The sequence below is a fragment of the Phoenix dactylifera genome, unplaced genomic scaffold, assembly GCF_009389715.1.
Source record: "Phoenix dactylifera cultivar Barhee BC4 unplaced genomic scaffold, palm_55x_up_171113_PBpolish2nd_filt_p 000077F, whole genome shotgun sequence".
NCBI lineage: Eukaryota > Viridiplantae > Streptophyta > Magnoliopsida > Arecales > Arecaceae > Phoenix > Phoenix dactylifera.
In genome coordinates this window covers 1,200,450-1,219,062 of record NW_024067676.1, presented here as the reverse complement: position 1 = coordinate 1,219,062, position 18,613 = coordinate 1,200,450, and the positions used below count along the sequence as shown (strand labels likewise).

Genomic DNA, 18,613 nt, shown 5'->3' with positions numbered 1-18,613 from the left:
AAACACTTCCTCTGCTCAAGCCATGGCATCCTTGCCAGACTAAGAATTCAAATTCATTCAAATCTAATCACAAGTACTACGAACGTCTCTTAGTCATTCCCAATAAGATCGGACTGCAATATCCCCCGGTCCATATATGTCATAGGCTGGATCCGCTCTGATATCATTTGCCGCAACCCAGAATTTTATCTAAAATAACTAGCCATAAGGTATTATTTAAATTTATTGGTCTTGTATAAATCCTCAAGATCTACTTAACAAACTACGTAAATTCTCACATACTTTCTCCATGTAAGCCCTAACATCGGCTAATAGTCCAATATCTCTATGAAATCAATAATTTTTCCCTCATTGTAGTCTCCTAGACAGCTCATTTACTTTCATTTTCTAAGTTAGTGATGCTCATCCAGGAACTTTGGCAACTGGCACCTCTATTTTGCCTGAATATGTGCATCATGCATGTATGATGCCAGTGCATTAGAACTTTGGTTTAAGAACAGATATCAACTACTGACATACCCACTTTTTTTTGAAACCATTGTTCCTCCTGACCGCAGAATTTTATGTCGAATGGTATTACCACGTGACTATAGGTCAGAGAGGAGAGCTAGACAAGGCTCAGCTAGGGAGGATAAGGTGTATATATGATAATCTCCAGCTGTTTTGGTTGAAATTCCATTCTCATTTCGAGAAAAATAAAAATATACCTCAATCTTTCAAAATCTAATTCTAACTTTTCTCTAGTATTTAAATTCTATTTCGATTCTAATCATCAACTAAATATGTTAAAAAATATGACAATTCCAATTCCTATTCTAATCCATTTAGATTTCCACCATTAACCACACCCTAACAAAAACAACCAATTTTCAAGCCTATTCTGAAAGATGATAATAAGTAATACATCGATCATTATATATTTCTATAACAAAAATTGAGAGAAATAATGATAGCTTCAGCCAGGGTGGATGGGGTGGATATAAAGCGGTGGGTGCAGAATAACCCCTCATAATCTTTAAAAGAAAATCATAACACAAACAACACTCATTATTTGATAGTTAAGCCAGTTTATTGTTATTCCGGAATATGACAATATATGACACAATTATCACTAGCTATTTTTATGACAAACATTGATGAAAAAAATAATGATGATAATTGCTTAAGCCACGGAGCCACCAGCACGCTATTAGCTAAGCTTGCAGCACTTCAGATCATTCCAAAAAGGCAAGCCGAATATTATCTTTTAAGGAAAGATTGCCCGTGAATCATAAACAAGTGTGCAAAAATGAAAATACCGATCAACGATAAAAAGCCAATATGAGTGTGAGGAAGCAGGATGTGCCACTTTCAACTACCAGTCAATGGATATATAGTTTAAATATTGCAGCCTCAGATAAAAAGCAACCTTCCAAAAAAAATTTAACTCAATGAACATAAAATATAGAAATGCGAAGAACAATTAATCTTCCTCCTCCCCCTCATTCTCTGCGATGTTGAAGTATCGCAGTTCATAAACATTGCGATCTTTGTTGGCCGCAATCACTCGAAGCCAATCCCGCACATTGTGCTTCTTCAAGTATTTCTTTGTCAAGTACTTCAAATACCTTTGAAAAAAAAAGCCAAATCAGATAGAATGACTGTGAAGAATCCAGAGAGGTTTATTGATGAATTCTCGCTTACCATAACAAGGGGAAACCTTAAAACCAAAGTAGCGAGCAAACTACAACAGATAAAGAATTTATACAAAATTTTCAGGAAAAAAAGAACACGAAAGCTTATCAAAAGTAAGTTCTTACAAAAAAATGTGCATTCTCCATCAAACTATATAGTAAACAAGGCAAAGAAGAAGAATACACAGGAGAAATCAAAAACAACTATAGGATGTAATCTCGTGTTAGTTATGAATATAAAAAGAGAATGGCTACCATTATGTAGCAAGACCTGAAAGCTTCAAGCCTTCAGCAGGATTCAGTGATCACCTTCAATTCTGGAGTAGATTCAGTATGTCCCTGGATACTTGGTGTAAAATTTTCCAACTCAACAAATGGTAACTACAATATTCAAGTATGAAAACTAATGAAAGTTCAACCTTGAAGCACACAGAACCACTTCTTCACAAAGTCCCGGTCTCAACTAATGTGAGTTCAAGCATACGAAAACTAATGTAAGTTCAACCTGGAACACACAGAAACCACTTTTTCTCCAATTCATGTCTCCCAAAGCCCCGTCTAATCTTCTTTTGATGTATAAGTAGATGGGTACAGTGATCATAAGTTTGCAGAACCCTCGTTGTCCACTCCATATTTTTATCTTTTCTTATTCCCACATTCTCCACATTAGCTGCATATTATTTTAGTGCAGAATATTGATACATTAACTGCAAGAAAGGCACTGAACCCCTTCAGCACTATCTATTCCTCAACCTACTGTTCCTGCAATAGCAGGCCACAAAAATGAATCTAAAGCTCTATAACTCATAACTAGACAGATATCCATGTCAAACCAGATAAAACAAGTCAGTTACATATATTCCCCCAATTACATATATCTGATGAACATGCATGGGTTTCAATGTTCCACTAACAAGATAGTTTGTTTGTCCACCAGCCATAGACAACAAGGTAAAAGAACAACTTCAACTAGTCAACGAATACAATTGTTGTAGTAAAAAGAACAGCCACGAACATGCAAATAAATACATAAATCATAAATTTCATAGTTCATATGCAAATATAATACATAAAACTTTGACAAGCTTCTAAAAGTATGCAAAAGGGTTATATAATATAATAGACACAAGATGATCAATGCCACCCAATTTTGACAAGCAAGGCCTCATTCAAGGAAAATGGATAATTAGGGTAGTGACATGTATGGATATGTCAGGTTGTGGATGTGTCTGGATAGTGGAATAGTGTCAGGTTCAGATAAGTAACAAACTAACCTACATTAATAATAGAGGAAGTATGCATCTAGACAGCAGAGAAGTATTGGTTTTTCATAATTTTCATCGCCCAATAATTCACCTGGAACCTATGGCAAATGCACACTTCTGTCAAGTTTGTTCTTCCTTTCATTTTATGGTCAAACAAATCTTATATGCTGATATGTTTAGTGCACTGATAACATTTTAACAGGATCACAATAGATTTAGTTGCTAAAGACGTTAGCACCATGATTAGGTTAAGTAGTTTACTTCCTACATAAAACAAACAACAATTCATAAACAGAAAACTAGTCGCACAGAACAATAAAAAAAGCAGCAGAAATGGAGAAACACTATAGGTTGGAAATGAGAAAAAAGCCCAGTGAGGCTGGTACCATGCAGAACAGCTGCCATTCAAGCACCTCAAAAGTGCAACACAATAGCACTTTGATCAAAATCCCACAATTCATCCCATCCCCAGCAACAACAATCAATGTGCAAAACAAAAGCAATAAACTAAAACACAATCAGAAGCATAGGGAGCCTGAATGGGGCTATGGCAAAGCAACTTGCAGTATATGGCATGTCCAGCAATAGAAAAAATATACACGAATAAAGCATTCATGCCGCCCACTAACAATCAATCTATCATATCATGAGGCTTGCAAATACCGCAATATATCACACAATTCCGAACCAGTTAGAAATGAACCAAGCCTTTTCCACTTGATGATTCCATTCATGTAAGATTTTATCTAATTCAATAAGACAAGACAACCTCAACTTTCCTGAAAGTTGTAAACTATGCTCCTTCCATATTTGTCCTCCAATATGAGCTTGCCCCCGAATTACAAAATTAGGCACTAGCTAAAAACTTTTAAAACCCTAACAAAACACAAGCATACATCATATTATCTACACAACATGAGCAGCAAAAAATGACAGAGTTGTTATATTTATCAAAGTTTACGCCATGAAAATTTATCTTCATGATTTCCAATTACTTATATCCATTACTTTCATGGTAGGCTGAGATTGAAATTACGCATTTTGTCAGGCATATTCAGCACAGCATGCTGACATTTATAACTTCCACTGCAATATAATGCATGCAAAACAAAATACCAATCACCACAAAACCTCAAACAACAAATTCAGATCAAAATTATAGCAAAATTAAAGAATAATAATAACAATAACAACAGAAAAAAATGAGGAAATTTGGCATCTCTAGTAAGCACCTGCAGATCGCCCACAGAACGACCCAAATCAAAAACATATCAATCCTATCAAACAAAGGTGGATCCAACAAAGGCTGAAACTTTAGTGCAAATAAACGACAATTCCATGAAGCCCGGGAAAAACTGGGCCTTAAATCTAGAACGCCTTCCACCGACCCTCCTACAGTACTTCGAACAGGTCCAGTAACCAAAGCACGATCCGCAAATAGAGATACAGAACGAGAGGAAGAGGAGGAGGGATTACCGCTTGGAGAATGGGCCCTCGGATGTGACGATGATCTTGGACTTGTCGCGGGTGACGATGACCTGGTCGCCGAGGGCGCCTGCCTTACCACCAGCGACCTTGATACGCTCCTGGAGGAACTTCTCGAGGGAGGCGATCTCCATTATCTTGTCCTCCACAGGCTTCGTACAGTCGATCGTGAACGTCGACCCCTTCTTCTTCCCTCCCTTCGCCCCCGCCCCGCTCGCCCCGCGACTCATCTTCTCCTCTATTCCTCTCCGGACCTCGGCCCGCGCTAGGGTTAGGGTGAGGGTTTTTGGAAAGGAGCGGCGGAGGTAGGAGAAAGCTGGTATTTAACAGCACAAGCGCGGCTCCCATTTAAACCCTAGAACGTTAGGATGCCCCGCAGGAGTTGGGAGATCATATGTTGCTATGCCGCATCCACCGTCCATTGGAATCCTTGGGTGCATGAATCAAGTATTGGACAAGTCCAATTTCATCGCCAATTGGATTTAGTTATGTTCATGCATGACAGAGTGGATGACCATCTTACCTGAACCCGAACCGGATTTGATCCATTGTCACCTCTAATTTATACAAAGCTCAAGCTAAAGTGGGCTCGGATTCTACCATCCAGGTGGAAGGCCATAAACCACCTAGTTCGGATTTGTATTTGTAACTCACAAGTCCTTCTTTCCCAATAATCGAAATCCCATCAAGTAAGAGATTATCATATTTTTTTTGAAATGATTGATACATATGGTCTAGATATATCCAAATATAAGTAGAAGGTGGAGAAATTGAGCATCCTGGGATTAATGAAACTATCCTTGGCATGAAATTTCCACTTTGCACTCTATTTTGAGTTTGGAACAAATTGTATTGTGAATGAGCTCATTTATATGTGGTTTTGCAATTCCATATATTGCGATTTCAATACATAGGCATAAGATAGTGGTGGCAATTTGGTCGGGTTGGGTCGGATGCGGATTAGGTCAAAAACTTATCAACCCAAATCCAATTTATTTGTTAAACAGATCAAAAATTCAGACCAGAATCTGGTTTATTTATTAAATAGATATAAATATATCAAAAAAAATCAGATATGACCCAATCTGTTTATTAGACGGATAATTTGATCCCCATATAACTCGTTTATTAGATAGGCTAAATCAGATTAAACGGATTAAACATGATGAGTGAACTTTTAGATCCACACACACTTATTTGGTATGTTCATAATCAACCAAGCCAATTGCACCTATCCCCTAGCGCGATGAGGAGAGAGAACTGGTTGCATGAGCATAATGGGAGCAATTGCTTAGAGTTGGAGCATGCTCAACTTGCAATCAATTTTTTTTAAGGCAGTATCGAATTTTAGATAAAAAAAGCCAGCCTATCAGGCTAGTAAAATCTATGGTAGTTAACCTGGAACCCTTTACCAAGAAATGTGGGAGATAAAGAAATTTGGAGGAAAGCTGCCCCTTGTGTGACCCTTAACTATGAGCACATTCCATTAAAAACTAAACCAAAACAAATTCCTTCTTCCCCTAAAAGTAAGGACAAAAGCAATTTCTAATAAGAGGCACTTACCATGAACTTACGAATCATTTCAAAACCTTCTAAGATAAAAGGAATCTGCCATACAATATAATTATGCAACCACAGCAATATTTGAAGATTACCCAAGACCATCCAAGACCAAAGACCTGAAGGATGACAGAATTCTGTAAACAGCTATGATTTCTTGGGTATAAAAGAGCCATCCGCCTGTGGTACCCTGATAGGAATCAGATTTTGCATCAAGCATCCTTTTCTGCTAGTAGATTCTCCTCGTTCGGTCTTCAAGAATCAACTATACACAAAACATATCGAGAAAATCGAAAAAGATAGATGATTCAAAGAGAAGAAACCTTCTTAAGAAAAGATAAAAAGCTCTGATCTTTTAGTCCAACCTCTAACAAAAAACAGAAATGGCAGATACAGCACAACCATTTACTATTAACTGCCGGAATTGTTGCTACAAAGTTGAATATAAAGGTGTAAACAATAATCCCAGTACAGAGTAAATATGTCTTTGCTTCTACGCCAACACCTGGTTGTCTTTAGGCTTGGAGCACAAACATAACATTGTATTTAAGAAATATAAAACTGCTACAGAGGAAGCAAATCAATGTGAATCAGACTACTTTAGGCTTCCTCCAGTCATCATCACTACTAGTGGTTGACCTCTCCCATACATCAAATGAATGAAGCAAGTCAGACCTTAGCATTTCCTTGTTTTGAATGAAACCTTCTGCTGCCATGCTTTCATTCCTGATGAGTGTTTATCCACTCCCAGAGTAGAGTGGAGTAGAAGAGTAGGACTTCAATAACTAGCGTGAAGATTAGGATCCATGATCGCCAAAAATGCGCTTTTGGAAGTCGGTGACCATGAGGGGAAGGCCTTGGCGGAGGGAGATTGTAGGCTCCCAGCCGAGGAGTTCTTTAGCCTTAGTAATGTCGGGCTTGCGCTTGTGGGGATCATCTTGAGTGTTGGGACGGAAATCGATGGCGGCATTGGGGTCGATGGTGTCCTGCACCACCTTGGCCAGCTCCAGCATGGTGAACTCGCCTGGGTTGCCAAGGTTGAAGGGCCCGACGTGCTCCCCATCCATCAACCGGATCAGACCCTCCACCAAGTCTGACACATACTGGAAGCTCCGAGTCTGCTTCCCATCTCCATATACTGTTAATGGCTCCTTCCTCAGTGCCTAAAGTAACAATACGCTATCATGTTACCATGTGGATGGATTCCAGGAAAAATGAGTCATTTGATTGGAAGAAAGTAGTGGCAAACATCTAGAATTTGGAAAAAGGAATGCCAAGAAACTATCAGAAGTTCAGAAAGAATTTAGATGGTTAAAAATTTTAAATTCAAAGAATTGTATGAACTGTCAGCAGCGTTCATGCTCATATATTTGTTGATGGAAAAAGTAAGAATGGATGGCAATGACAACGAACAGAAGCAAATCTCAATGAATTTCTATGGGTTTGCCCATCTTCTTCTAAAAATAATAAACAACAGTGAAAAAACCAGTATTACTATCAATAAACAACATCACTAATGTGTAATTAATAATGAGTGTTGCTCAATAAGCAGATAAAAAATTCAACTATAATTTATGAACAAGCTATAAAACTAATGAATCATAAAGTAGTTCTTGATTAATACGAGCACCAGAGCATAACCTTGAGATTAGTTAGAGAATTTTGTTACTGAGACAAAAAAGAAAGAAAGACCTGTGCCACGAAGTTGCTGACGACCCGGCCATCATCGATGCACATACGAGGGCCATACGTGTTGAAGATCCTAGCAATCCTCACCTGAACACATAACAAAATTGTATCGATTTCAATAGGTTGAGAAACAGAGAAAATTGGGGGAAACATATGTTTCTACAGAGGAAGAATGATTGTTTGAGAGGAATAAGAAGGTAACCTCGACTTGGGCACCACGATGGTAGTCCATAGTTAGGGTCTCGGCTGTGCGCTTCCCCTCGTCGTAGCAGCTCCTAACGCCTGCGAGTCCCCACCATCACCACCAGCAGAAAAGGGACCCAAGTCAGTTGCTTCTTGGTGAAATAACAAAATAATTGCATAAACTAACATGATAGATAGCTTGTAAGGAACTATCACAACTAATATGAGAGATTCAACATTAGGATCAAGGATATAATAAAGCTCAAGTGGAGTAGTTGTAAGTTGATGCAAAGAGTGGGTGGAACATGAAAAGGTGAACAAGATTTGCCAAAAACGAAAAGGTGACCCAGATTTGTGCAATTATTTCAACTTGATAGATTGTTAATTAAATGAATTGAGTAGTGGTTTGGCTAGGTGAACTTCTGGAACCTGCCACATCTTTACAACCAAGCTCACGTAAAGTGGTCGTTCTATACAGCCATGTCCATGGGTTTGGAATTTCTTGTCAGTTTCATATTACTCATCAATGCAAAGAAACTAGCTATACGCACAGACATCCATACATGCATACATACATATATGTATACACATAGACACACACACACACATGTATATATGTTATATATGTGTGTGTGTACATATATACATATATATAAGAGTGGAATTACATACTTTGAATTAGCTTTCAAAAAGAAAAAAATAATTTAAAATTAAATAATAAGCTATCCAAATTGAAGATCCAAGCCATTGAATACAATCTATACTAAAATAAATCTAGAAACCATAATTCATATATTCTAGCGAGCTCTAACCTATGCCTCAAATAAGTATAAAAATTAACAGTATCAATTACATTAGTATAGTAAAATATATAAGAGGGTACATAAATTAAAAATTCCCTTTATGGGTTATAATTTACACATCTTAAAATATAAGTATATCTAAATTTACCAGGTTTTGATGATCAAATCATAGTAAAACATAGTTTCTTGTTATTAAAACCGTCCATTTTAATATCCACTTGATGCTAGGTCAGAGATTACCAAAATATATAAATTTTGGTTTCTAGACGATGTTTAAAATAAAAATCATGTTTAACAATTTGGATTTAAATTCACTTTATAGGTTATAATTTACGCATCTTAAAATATAAGTAGATTTAAATTTACTAGGTTTTGATGATCAAATCATAGTAACACGTAGTCTCTTGCTACTAAAACCATTCATTTTAATATCCACTCGACGGTAGGTTAGAGATTACCAAAATATATAAATTTCAGTTTCTAGATGAAGTTTATAACATAAATCATGTTTAACAATTTGGATCTTCAATTCAGATAGCTCATCATTGACTTTGAGTTATCATTTTTTCCAAGAAGTTAATGTAAAGCGTATAATCCAACTACATATATAGTGAGAGAGAGAGAGAGAGAGCTTAGTTAGAAGGCAATGAAATTTACCAATCGGATTGACGTTGCCCCAGTAAGTTTCGACTTGAGGATGCTGCAGGGGATCACCATAGACCTCACTGGTGCTAGTAAGGAGGAACCTCGCTCCTACCCTCTTTGCAAGTCCGAGCATGTTGAGAGTTCCCACCACGTTGGTCTTGTGCTGCTCCAAACTACACCAGTTAAGGCCTTCCTTTGATCAATTTCATTCATCAACCAGAGCAACATGGCCTACCTAAAGAACCTTTAGAGAGGGAGAAGAGAGGGGAATTTCTTTCAAAACATGAACACAGAGAAGGCCTCCCCTATTCTCAAACTCTTTTGCAAACGAATACTAATTTCATTACCATGCGAATGAAAAACTTCCCCAAGATAATGGGAAGAAGAAGAAGAAGAAGAAAGCACAATCATATATTTAAAGCTATCTAGCACCTTGGTTAATGACACATCTAAAGCTATCTAGCACCTTCTTAAAATCCATCACCAACAGTAGAAACTTTGTTAATTGCCATAAATCCAATAAGGCAAATAGTTACATTCCCCCAAGAATATGGTATAAGAAGAGGCAATAATTGTCTGAAGGACTTCTGAAAAAGAAAAGTTCCAAATATCCAGAAGAAAAATGAATCAAATATTGCCTCAAGATTCCAAACCAAAAAAAAATAAAGAGAGAAAATTGAAACTTGGTACTGGAGATGGATATAATGGAAGTCTCCATTAGGAGTAGAGAGAGAAAAATAAAAATCAAATTTTGCCTCAAATCCAGAAAGTAAACATCCAAAAACTTCACAAAGTCACAAGCAAAAGGAAAAAAAAAATCAAAACTTTCTGTTCCTACACCTTTAATCTCTCCAGAAAACCCAAAAGATTGAAACTTTTTAATCGAAGAGCGGTAAAGGATATGATAGTCTTGACGGGATTGAACTTGTAGTGAACAGGGGAAGCCGGGCAGGCGAGGTGGTATATCTGATCCACCTCGAGCAGCAGCGGCTCGACGACGTCGTGGCGGATGAGCTCGAAGTTGGGGTTGCCCAGGTGGTGCATCACGTTCTCCTTCCTCCCGGTGAAGAAGTTGTCGACCACGATCACGCTGTCCCCTCTCGCCATCAGCCGATCCACCAGGTGGCTCCCCACGAACCCCGCGCCGCCCGTCACCACCACCCGACGCCCCCGCCTCCGCAGCCCCAGCGGCACCTTCCCCCCCGCCGTCGCCGCCCGCTCCGACCACCGCCGGTGGCCGCGATGGTGGTGGGGGTGCGCCAGCCCCGTCGCTCCTCCGCCGACGCCGCCGGCGAGCGGAGGTGGACGACGGAAGGAAGGGTGTGGAACGGAGAAGAGCACGGCCGCGAGGGCCATGCCGAGGAGGACGAAGAGGAGGCGCTGCTCCCGGAGGAGGTACCGGACGGGACGGGCGACGGCGAGCCACTGCTTCTCGGGCTTCGGGGAGTACCCGCCGTCCGGATGGCGATGAGATTCGTGCCGTCGGTAGATGAGCTCGGACGGGCCCATTACCGATCAGCGGGGGCGTTAGCCGGAGAACAGGGGCCTTTCTGCAAAACGTGGAGGGCTTTTCTGTAGGAGAAACTTTTGTGGAGGAATTATCTAGATATTTTCCCGGGATATTGGCGCGCGGACACGTTCCCAAAGGCCGCCGAATCGGATGCTGGCCTTTAAATAGCGGGAGGACGGTAACGGTAATCTATTCCGTCGGAACAGGATAATATATTGCTCTTGGTCCTGGATTCGTAGAAAACTCTCATGATTGACTCTGGTACTTTGACGGGAAGACAAAAGCTTGAACCTAATTTTTTTGAAATACCAAGAATACCCTCATCTATAGGAATTTATGACCATTTGGGAATCTTCGTGGACGGTAGATATGTTCCCGCATATAAACTTTATGCGGAACTCGTGGCCGCATTCCTTTTTTTTTTTTTTTTTTTTGTACAACGGGAGTTGACACCCTACGGATATGGACACGACCAACAAAATCAGAAAACAAAAAGGTAGAAAAAGAAACTAGCAATCTGTCACCCCTGACCATACAAAACCACCAGAGTGGTGGGCTGCATAGGAGGCAACCCAATCAGCTGCTCCATTCACTTTTCTGTAGGTATGTATGGCCTGATGGGCAACACACACCTGCAAAGCAATAGTCTGCGAATATCGAGGAGCAGTGGCCACCAACCACGGGCCAGTCCCCATCGCAACCTCCCGATCATCGTCCAATCCGAACCAAAGGGTCATGAGCCCGTTTGCCATGGGGAAAGCTTCGATCGGAGCCTTTAACTTGCTCCGGGTTTGAAAGTCTCTCACAACCAGCTCCACCTGGACGCGCCACCCCATACTCCTCACAATGACGGCCCTTCCCTCCCACTTCGTTCGGGCCTGCTCTAGTCATTCCGATGGAACCACTACCACCCGAGGGAACCGTCGTTCCAGGTCCACCAACTCCTCCACACTAGGTCGGAAATAGGATATTTCCGGCTGCATTGATCTTCCCTTAGCCACCGTAGACCACACCGGAGCCGACATTGCAATTCCTTGCACCGGAGCCGGCCGTTGGAACCGACCGACACCCGCAGGCTTGCCAGGCTCGGGATCCCCCATCGGTCCGCCCACCCGGTGCTCTAGAGAATGCCCCTCTCTCTCTCTCTCTCTCTCTCTCTCTCTCTCGGGTTGGTATAACCTCTTACTTTACTTTATTAACCTTGGCCGCATTCTCTCAAACGCGTTGAATGGAAGCCTTCCCGCAATCCAACGACCGTGGTGCGGTCGGAAGAGGACTCATCAACAGTTTGCGCACGAAAAAATAGACCCTTTCGGGAGAGGTGCAAATCGGTCCGTCTGATTGGAGATGGACGGCTGTGGGAGATCGGTGGGTCCGGGGGTAGGTGGACGCGAGTCGGTGTGTGGGTCCCCTTTAAGGCTGCGTTCGTGCGAACAGAGACTTCCTCGGGGTCGGTTTAGACTTTAGAGGCAGGCCTAATTAGTTGTGGAAATCCTGGCGTTTTAAGGGGACGCGCCTCAATGACCCGAAGAAGCGTCGGCGACGCGCAACTTCGTGGGATTGGGTAGCTTGGTGGGGCTCACCGCTATGGATGTTATAGAGACTGCGAGTCCAGAAAACCGTGGAGTTGGTTCTGAGCCAGCCACGTGGATCATGGCCATGTGGCTTTCAATGAGTCACTCTTTCCTACTAAGTTCTTCTCTCATTTCTTATAAAAGAAATATTAAAATACGTAAAATTTCTGATTGTCTACATTACTCTTTAGAATACTTTTAATGTAACTAAAATATTAAAAAGTTAAGAAAAGTCACCATTGAATTATAATGATAGCTCTTAGTTATTTTTCATACTTGACAAGTGTTGGAATTCCATGGAGGGCCATGAGATGTCGATTATAAATCTTAAGAAAACTCTTCTAACAAGTCTGATGATTGTAGAAAAAATTATGCCTTCCGAAAGATTGTTGGTTCGTATACAACATAACGGACTTAATTAAGATGCATTAATATATTTTTAAAAATATTTAAAATTAAATTAGGTTGATTATAAATTTTTGTTTTATTTTTTTCTATACACGCATTTGTATATATAGTTTTTCTATTATTACTAAATTTTGAAAGAAGAATGCGCTCCCTTCAAAAGGTTCTGAAAATGGCATACATACATATATATATATATATATATATATATATATATATATATATATATATATATATATATATATATATATATATATATATATATATATATATATATATATATATATATATATATACACATACACATGAACGGTAGTAAAATTAGCATTTTGGCTCCATATTAATTAACACCAAAAACCTCTAATTAGGTGAAAATATTCAAACTTTGACTCTCCTTGGAAATCTTATATGAGAAACCATGCGTGTGTATGTTTAGTCCTACATTGACAATGCATTGGGTAAATCTTAGATACTTATATAGAACTAAAAAATCCAAATAACACTTTCTGGCTAACTTTTTTGGTGTGATTCTGAATTGTGACAAATGATATCAGATCAGACCCAATCCATGGCCTATGTGGGCTAGGAGATATTACGGTACGGGTTTGTGGAGGCTGATTACGGGTTAATCATGGTGCTTGTAATAGATTTGAACGGATTTGAACTCTTAGTCTGATAACGATGCCAAGGCTTAAACGGGAGGAGTATATGAGGATCCGTACAGACATGTGTTTCATTTCACATTGACTATGTATTGGATAGATCTTAGCTAGGTACTTATATAGTTCTAAAAAAATTTAAATAATATCTTTTGGCTAGTCTTTTTTTTTTTATCTTACCACACTTTTATCACACATTTTAGAATGATCTAAGCTAGATCGATCTACGAGGCCTAACAGGAATAAAAACAACCACTTGGTGTACTGCCTAACTAATTATTCTCACGAGATACCATGCTTGGCAGGTAACATGTCCATGTTATAGCATTATTGAGAAAATACTGTTACATGTGGACTCTTCCAATCTTGTGTTTTTGTTTTATTATGCATGTGGTCATAGTTGCAGAAACTTACAACTCCTCTCTACTCTTTATATATCAACTAATCATTTACATTCATTCCAAATGAAACACTTCACATTCCTTCTAATCGTTTTTAACTTCTAAGAGAACTATTTGTTTGTTACCCATAGAAATTTAGAGAATTAGATTTTGCTTTCCTACATTCTCCTAGATTGACACTGTGAGGACCCGTGCGGGCGTGTGTTTAGTCCCACATCGGTTATTCGCTGGGTAGATCTTGGGTACTTATACAGGATCAAGGAACCCAAATAATACCTTCCGGCTAGCCATTTTGGGTGAGGTCCTGGGTTGTTACAAATGGTATCAGAGCGGACCCGGCACATAACTTATGTGGACTAGGGGACACTGCAGCACGGATCCATTGGGGTTGACCACGGACCGATCGTGGTGTTTGTGATTAAATTTGAATGGATTTGAACCCTTAGCCTGACGAGGACGTCAGGGCTTGAACGGGGGGAGTATGTGAGGACCCGTGCGGGCGTGTGTTTAGTCCTACATCGGTTATTCGCTGGGTAGATCTTGGGTACTTATACAGGATCAAGGAACCCAAATAATACCTTCCGGCTAGCCATTTTGGGTGAGGTCCTGGGTTGTTACAGACACTCTTGTTCTTTTTTATTTGGTAAATCCTAACCTAACATACAACCCTCACAAATAACCCCAAATAATAGGCTAGCTAGTAGCCCATGAATTAATCTATTCTCATTGTTCATGTAATCATGTTTTCCCAAAGTTGCATGCGGGGAATTATTCATTATTAATGTATCCTTGTTCTTTTTATTTATTTCCTGCTTCCCCAAAGTTACATGTGTGGAATTTTTCATTATTATTGTATTCATTTTTCTTTTTATTTATTCTAGTACCTATGTTTCCATTTCTCAAGCTCACTAGTTGCCTTCAATAATTCATGAGTGTCAAATTACATTGGAGAGAATCCAAGTTAGCTCTAATGACCTTTCTTTTTCATGACAAGTCTATGCCGTTTGGATCAAGAGTCTTTGATTTGAGAATCAGGAAATAGATTTTTAAGTCACGGCGACTACAGGGTGGTCCCTTGATAATCCACTTCATGAAGCCATCTCATACACAGATGTCATTTGACTTTGATGTATGGTTTAGGTAGATGTCATGCTTGTATGCTATGCTGAAAAATATCAACTTGTGCTCCTTGAAGACCCTATCAACTTCAAAGTTCCAATACAGGGTTGGCAATTCAGCTGACCAAATCACACTCTCCTGCCTGTTAAATGGAACCTCAGTAATCTAGTCCTCAACTAAGAAGAAGATTTTGAGGAGGAATTGCTTATGGGTCGAGGAGAAAATCCTGTGATTCCCCCTTCTCTACAGCTATTTCGCAGAAAAACTAACCATCTCCTCAAATTAGCGTTCTCACCAATTTAATGGGCACGACGCATATGAGTTGTATTTATAACTTTGCAAGAGGACTGCATGGTAAATCTCAACACAATGAACCTGACCTCAAATAAACTTAATCATGCCAAATCATTAGCCCCATTTGTGACCTAAGACTACGACCATAAAGTCCACAACCATGAGAATGAAGACGCCATCTTTCTATTCTTCCAAACAGAGGTGAAGGCTGTGAGGTGCTTGCTGTAGCACAAAACTGACCAATCATTTAGGACTCGTTTGATTCGCGGGAAGCATTTTTTCTTCTAGAAATATGATTTTCGGGAAGCAGATTCCTGAGAAGAGGATGCCTAGAAAAGTACTTTTGGCATATTTGGTTGACCATGGGAAAGTGACAGATTTCCAGAATGCTTATGTTTGGTTGACCATCCACTTTCCTGAAAAAGTTATGTGTAATTTCTATTGTACCCTTAATAAAAATTAAGTCTTTTAATGCCTCATTAATGCTGAAGGGCTTTTTGGGAAAAAAATAAAAATAGAATGATTTTCGGCTCATGGAAAAGTAACTTTTTCATGTTTCTCATGGGAAAAGCTTTTCCATGAAACATAGGAATCATATTCCTATGGGAATACAACTTTTCCGTCTCTCTCCTTTGAAAACTCCAACCAAACAAGAGGCATCTCATTACTTTTCCGTTGACCATATTTTTCTCCCTCCTTTTTCCGCGAGTCAAACGAGCCCTTAATAAGTGCAGAGTCTTTTGGGAAATGGAAACAATGGAGTTTCACTTGCTGAGGAAGAGCATGGTGTTCCTCTCTCTCCAGCAGGCCCAAGAAACAGCAGCTGTTACCTTGGAGATAATTGGCTGCATGCTGACCTCCAGGAAAGGAAGACTGAGCCCAATCAAGAAAGAAGGCATTGAAGCTGTTTGGAGGTGGTGGCACTTGCAAACATGAGAAGATTGCATCCCAAATTACATTGACAAATGGACAGGAGATGAGTAGGGTGGTCTATAGATTGTGGGGCTCTACCCCAAAACAAACAGCCACCAAGATCCTTGCCCAGCTTCTTCCTTAAATTCGCCTTTGTGCTGAGTTTATGTTTTAAACAAAGTCATATGAAACATTGAATATTTAGTGGCGCATGCATTCCCCATAGAACTTTGGCACCAAGGACTTCTGATACCTCTCTTGGTTGTGAATTGATAGAGTGGAGCCGAGGAGAAGTTTCTTTAAGAATCATGCTTCCGCATAATTTTGTCATTTTCCATTCCAGTGGTAACACCGGCCAAAAGGCTGATCAAGTTCAGCATGTTCTTCTTCATGAGCTCTTTGTGAGGCGAGATGCATCATCCAAGCATTAGTTCTAGGCTCGTGGAAAGATGGAACTGAACCTGAATTCCTCCTATTTAAACTGTTGAGGGTAGGGAAGAGCGGCTCTAGCAAGGGATTCGTTTGGTTCGCAGGAATAAGTTTTTTTTTTACTGAAATATTTTTATTTGAAAAGTTGATGCCTGAATATGTAATGCATGGAAAAATGATTTTTGTATATTTAGTTGACTGTGGAAAGTGGTGCATTTCATAGTGGCTTATGTTTGATTGAACATCTACTTTCTTAGAAAAATTGGATAAAATACAAGTTATGCCCTTAATAAAAAAAAAAATCTTACTGCGTTCTAGCTAAGAGCTTAAAAATATTTTTGGATGAAAAAATTTTTGATTTTCATGAGCCGGTCCCACATGGATTTTTTGCCAATAAAATGTGAGAATCTTATTTCTCTATAAAAAAAACTATTTTTCTATCTCTCTTCTTTTGAAAACTTCAGGTCCAACCAAATATGAGGCATTTCTATATTTTTCTATCAACCACTCCTTGCCTCCTCCTTTTTCCAAGAGCCAAATAAGTCAAAGATGTCGTATAGCTAATTATTTTTCCAAAATAATGTGCCAAAGACTATTGCCAACTTTTTAATAACCTCTTTTCCAAAAAGGCAGCAAGGAGTTAACAACATCACGCTTCATTTTGCTTTCCAACATGGGAATAATTTGACTCTCCTGTGACTTTTTCCAAGGTCCCCGATCATCTTTTAGGAGCCGCCGACTCCATTTGGACAAGGGAAAGATTCTTCTTCCCTTTCCGGGCAAAGAGTTTGCCGGTTGACTTTGGCAGATAAACCAGTGGTGGCACCATCCACATGTTAAATAAAAGATTCTAAGCATATTGAAATGAACAACTATCTATATAATTTCAACTCCTACCTTCAATATAATAGGAAAAGGACCTTGAGATGAAAACTATGACATGGTATAGTTAGTGTAAGCTTGATGATAGATAGGCTGAAACTCCATAGTTTGTATAGTGGATCCTTCGATGATAACTCTATCAACTAAGGTTGGCCGTCCTCCATACCAATCTCATTCTATTACAGTGTCTTTACACAATATGATACAAGATGGTGAGGCATGCCGATATTGGTATAATATGAAATTTGAGCACCGGTTTGGTATGCTTTGTATAGTATGTTACCGATCGTTGCATCAAATCTCACCGTCCACAGGCAACACAAAGGTTGTCTTGGATCTCACACCATTGGTACAAGGGAGCCCAACGACCTTTGACAGGTGCACTCAGGCAAGGGGTAGGCTGTGCTCATTTGACTATGATCTGGAGGAGAGAGCTCCTTCCAAGCTGTTGAGCAAGCTAATCGGGCTTCTAATACGTCACAGGAGAAAAATATCTGAGGCATTTGTCTGCCTGTTAGAGGAGGCTCAAAAGCACATACAAGTCTGCGAAAGGTGTGCCGACAAGTTGTCAGTAGCTTGAGGAAGGCTCATCAAACTCTAAATGTTAGGTTTAATCTCCATACTTATATTTGTTTTATTTGACGAATATAAATATGGATACAAATCAGATATGGAAAATACAGATATAATATGGATATAAATCGAATAATTAAAGTTTATGATCACAAAATTAAAGATATTTTAGATAGATAATAAAATCAAATTAATAGCATATTAATATTGTCATTTATTTCTATTAAAAATTTATGAGTATTATGTAAAATTAAATAAAGTTACTAATGAAATTGGATAATCGAATACAGATAAATAGTTATCTATCTATATCCATTTTCTTTTAATATATATGAATGTAGATATTAGTCGGATGCTCAAATTTTTATCTATATCCAGATAGTTTAGGATACAAAAATAGATTCGAACTGATATTATACAATCTACTTTCATCCCTACTTTTTTTTGACTCCTACATTTTTTTATTACCTTGTTTTTTTTTTCTCCGTAGTGGCAATCCATGCACATTATTTTTTTCATATAACTACAAAAGAAAACTCAAGTGTACTAAAA

General features: G+C 39.1%; 2 protein-coding genes across 2 annotated transcripts; both read right to left on the bottom strand.

Annotated features, from left to right (window-relative positions):
• Nucleotides 1–1,281: 1,281 nt before the first annotated feature.
• On the bottom strand, nucleotides 1,282–4,763 carry LOC103723205 (60S ribosomal protein L22-2-like). The gene is made up of 2 exons (XM_008814051.3): nucleotides 4,415–4,763; nucleotides 1,282–1,607 (listed from the first exon to the last, which is right to left on the bottom strand). Exons 1-2 carry the CDS (start codon nucleotides 4,651–4,653, stop codon nucleotides 1,463–1,465), a joined length of 384 nt encoding a protein of 127 aa, XP_008812273.1. The 5' UTR covers nucleotides 4,654–4,763; the 3' UTR covers nucleotides 1,282–1,462.
• Nucleotides 4,764–6,351: 1,588 nt separating this feature from the next.
• Nucleotides 6,352–10,967, bottom strand: LOC103723204 (UDP-glucuronic acid decarboxylase 2-like). The gene is made up of 5 exons (XM_008814050.4): nucleotides 10,207–10,967; nucleotides 9,316–9,463; nucleotides 7,875–7,954; nucleotides 7,676–7,759; nucleotides 6,352–7,146 (listed from the first exon to the last, which is right to left on the bottom strand). Exons 1-5 carry the CDS (start codon nucleotides 10,810–10,812, stop codon nucleotides 6,781–6,783), a joined length of 1,284 nt encoding a protein of 427 aa, XP_008812272.1. The 5' UTR covers nucleotides 10,813–10,967; the 3' UTR covers nucleotides 6,352–6,780.
• Between the last annotated feature and the right edge of the window lie 7,646 nt (nucleotides 10,968–18,613).

Coding starts and splice junctions, on each gene's coding strand:
- LOC103723205 (XM_008814051.3), bottom strand. CDS start 4,653: ATGAGTCGCGGGGCGAGCGGGGCGGGGGCGAAGGGAGGGAAGAAGAAG. Junction 1,608..4,414: donor GAGGGCCCATTCTCCAAGCG/GTAATCCCTCCT, acceptor TTTTTTTCAAAG/GTATTTGAAGTACTTGACAA.
- LOC103723204 (XM_008814050.4), bottom strand. CDS start 10,812: ATGGGCCCGTCCGAGCTCATCTACCGACGGCACGAATCTCATCGCCAT. Junction 9,464..10,206: donor TCAATCCCGTCAAGACTATC/ATATCCTTTACC, acceptor TTGGAGCAGCAC/AAGACCAACGTGGTGGGAAC. Junction 7,955..9,315: donor GGGCAACGTCAATCCGATTG/GTAAATTTCATT, acceptor GGGGACTCGCAG/GCGTTAGGAGCTGCTACGAC.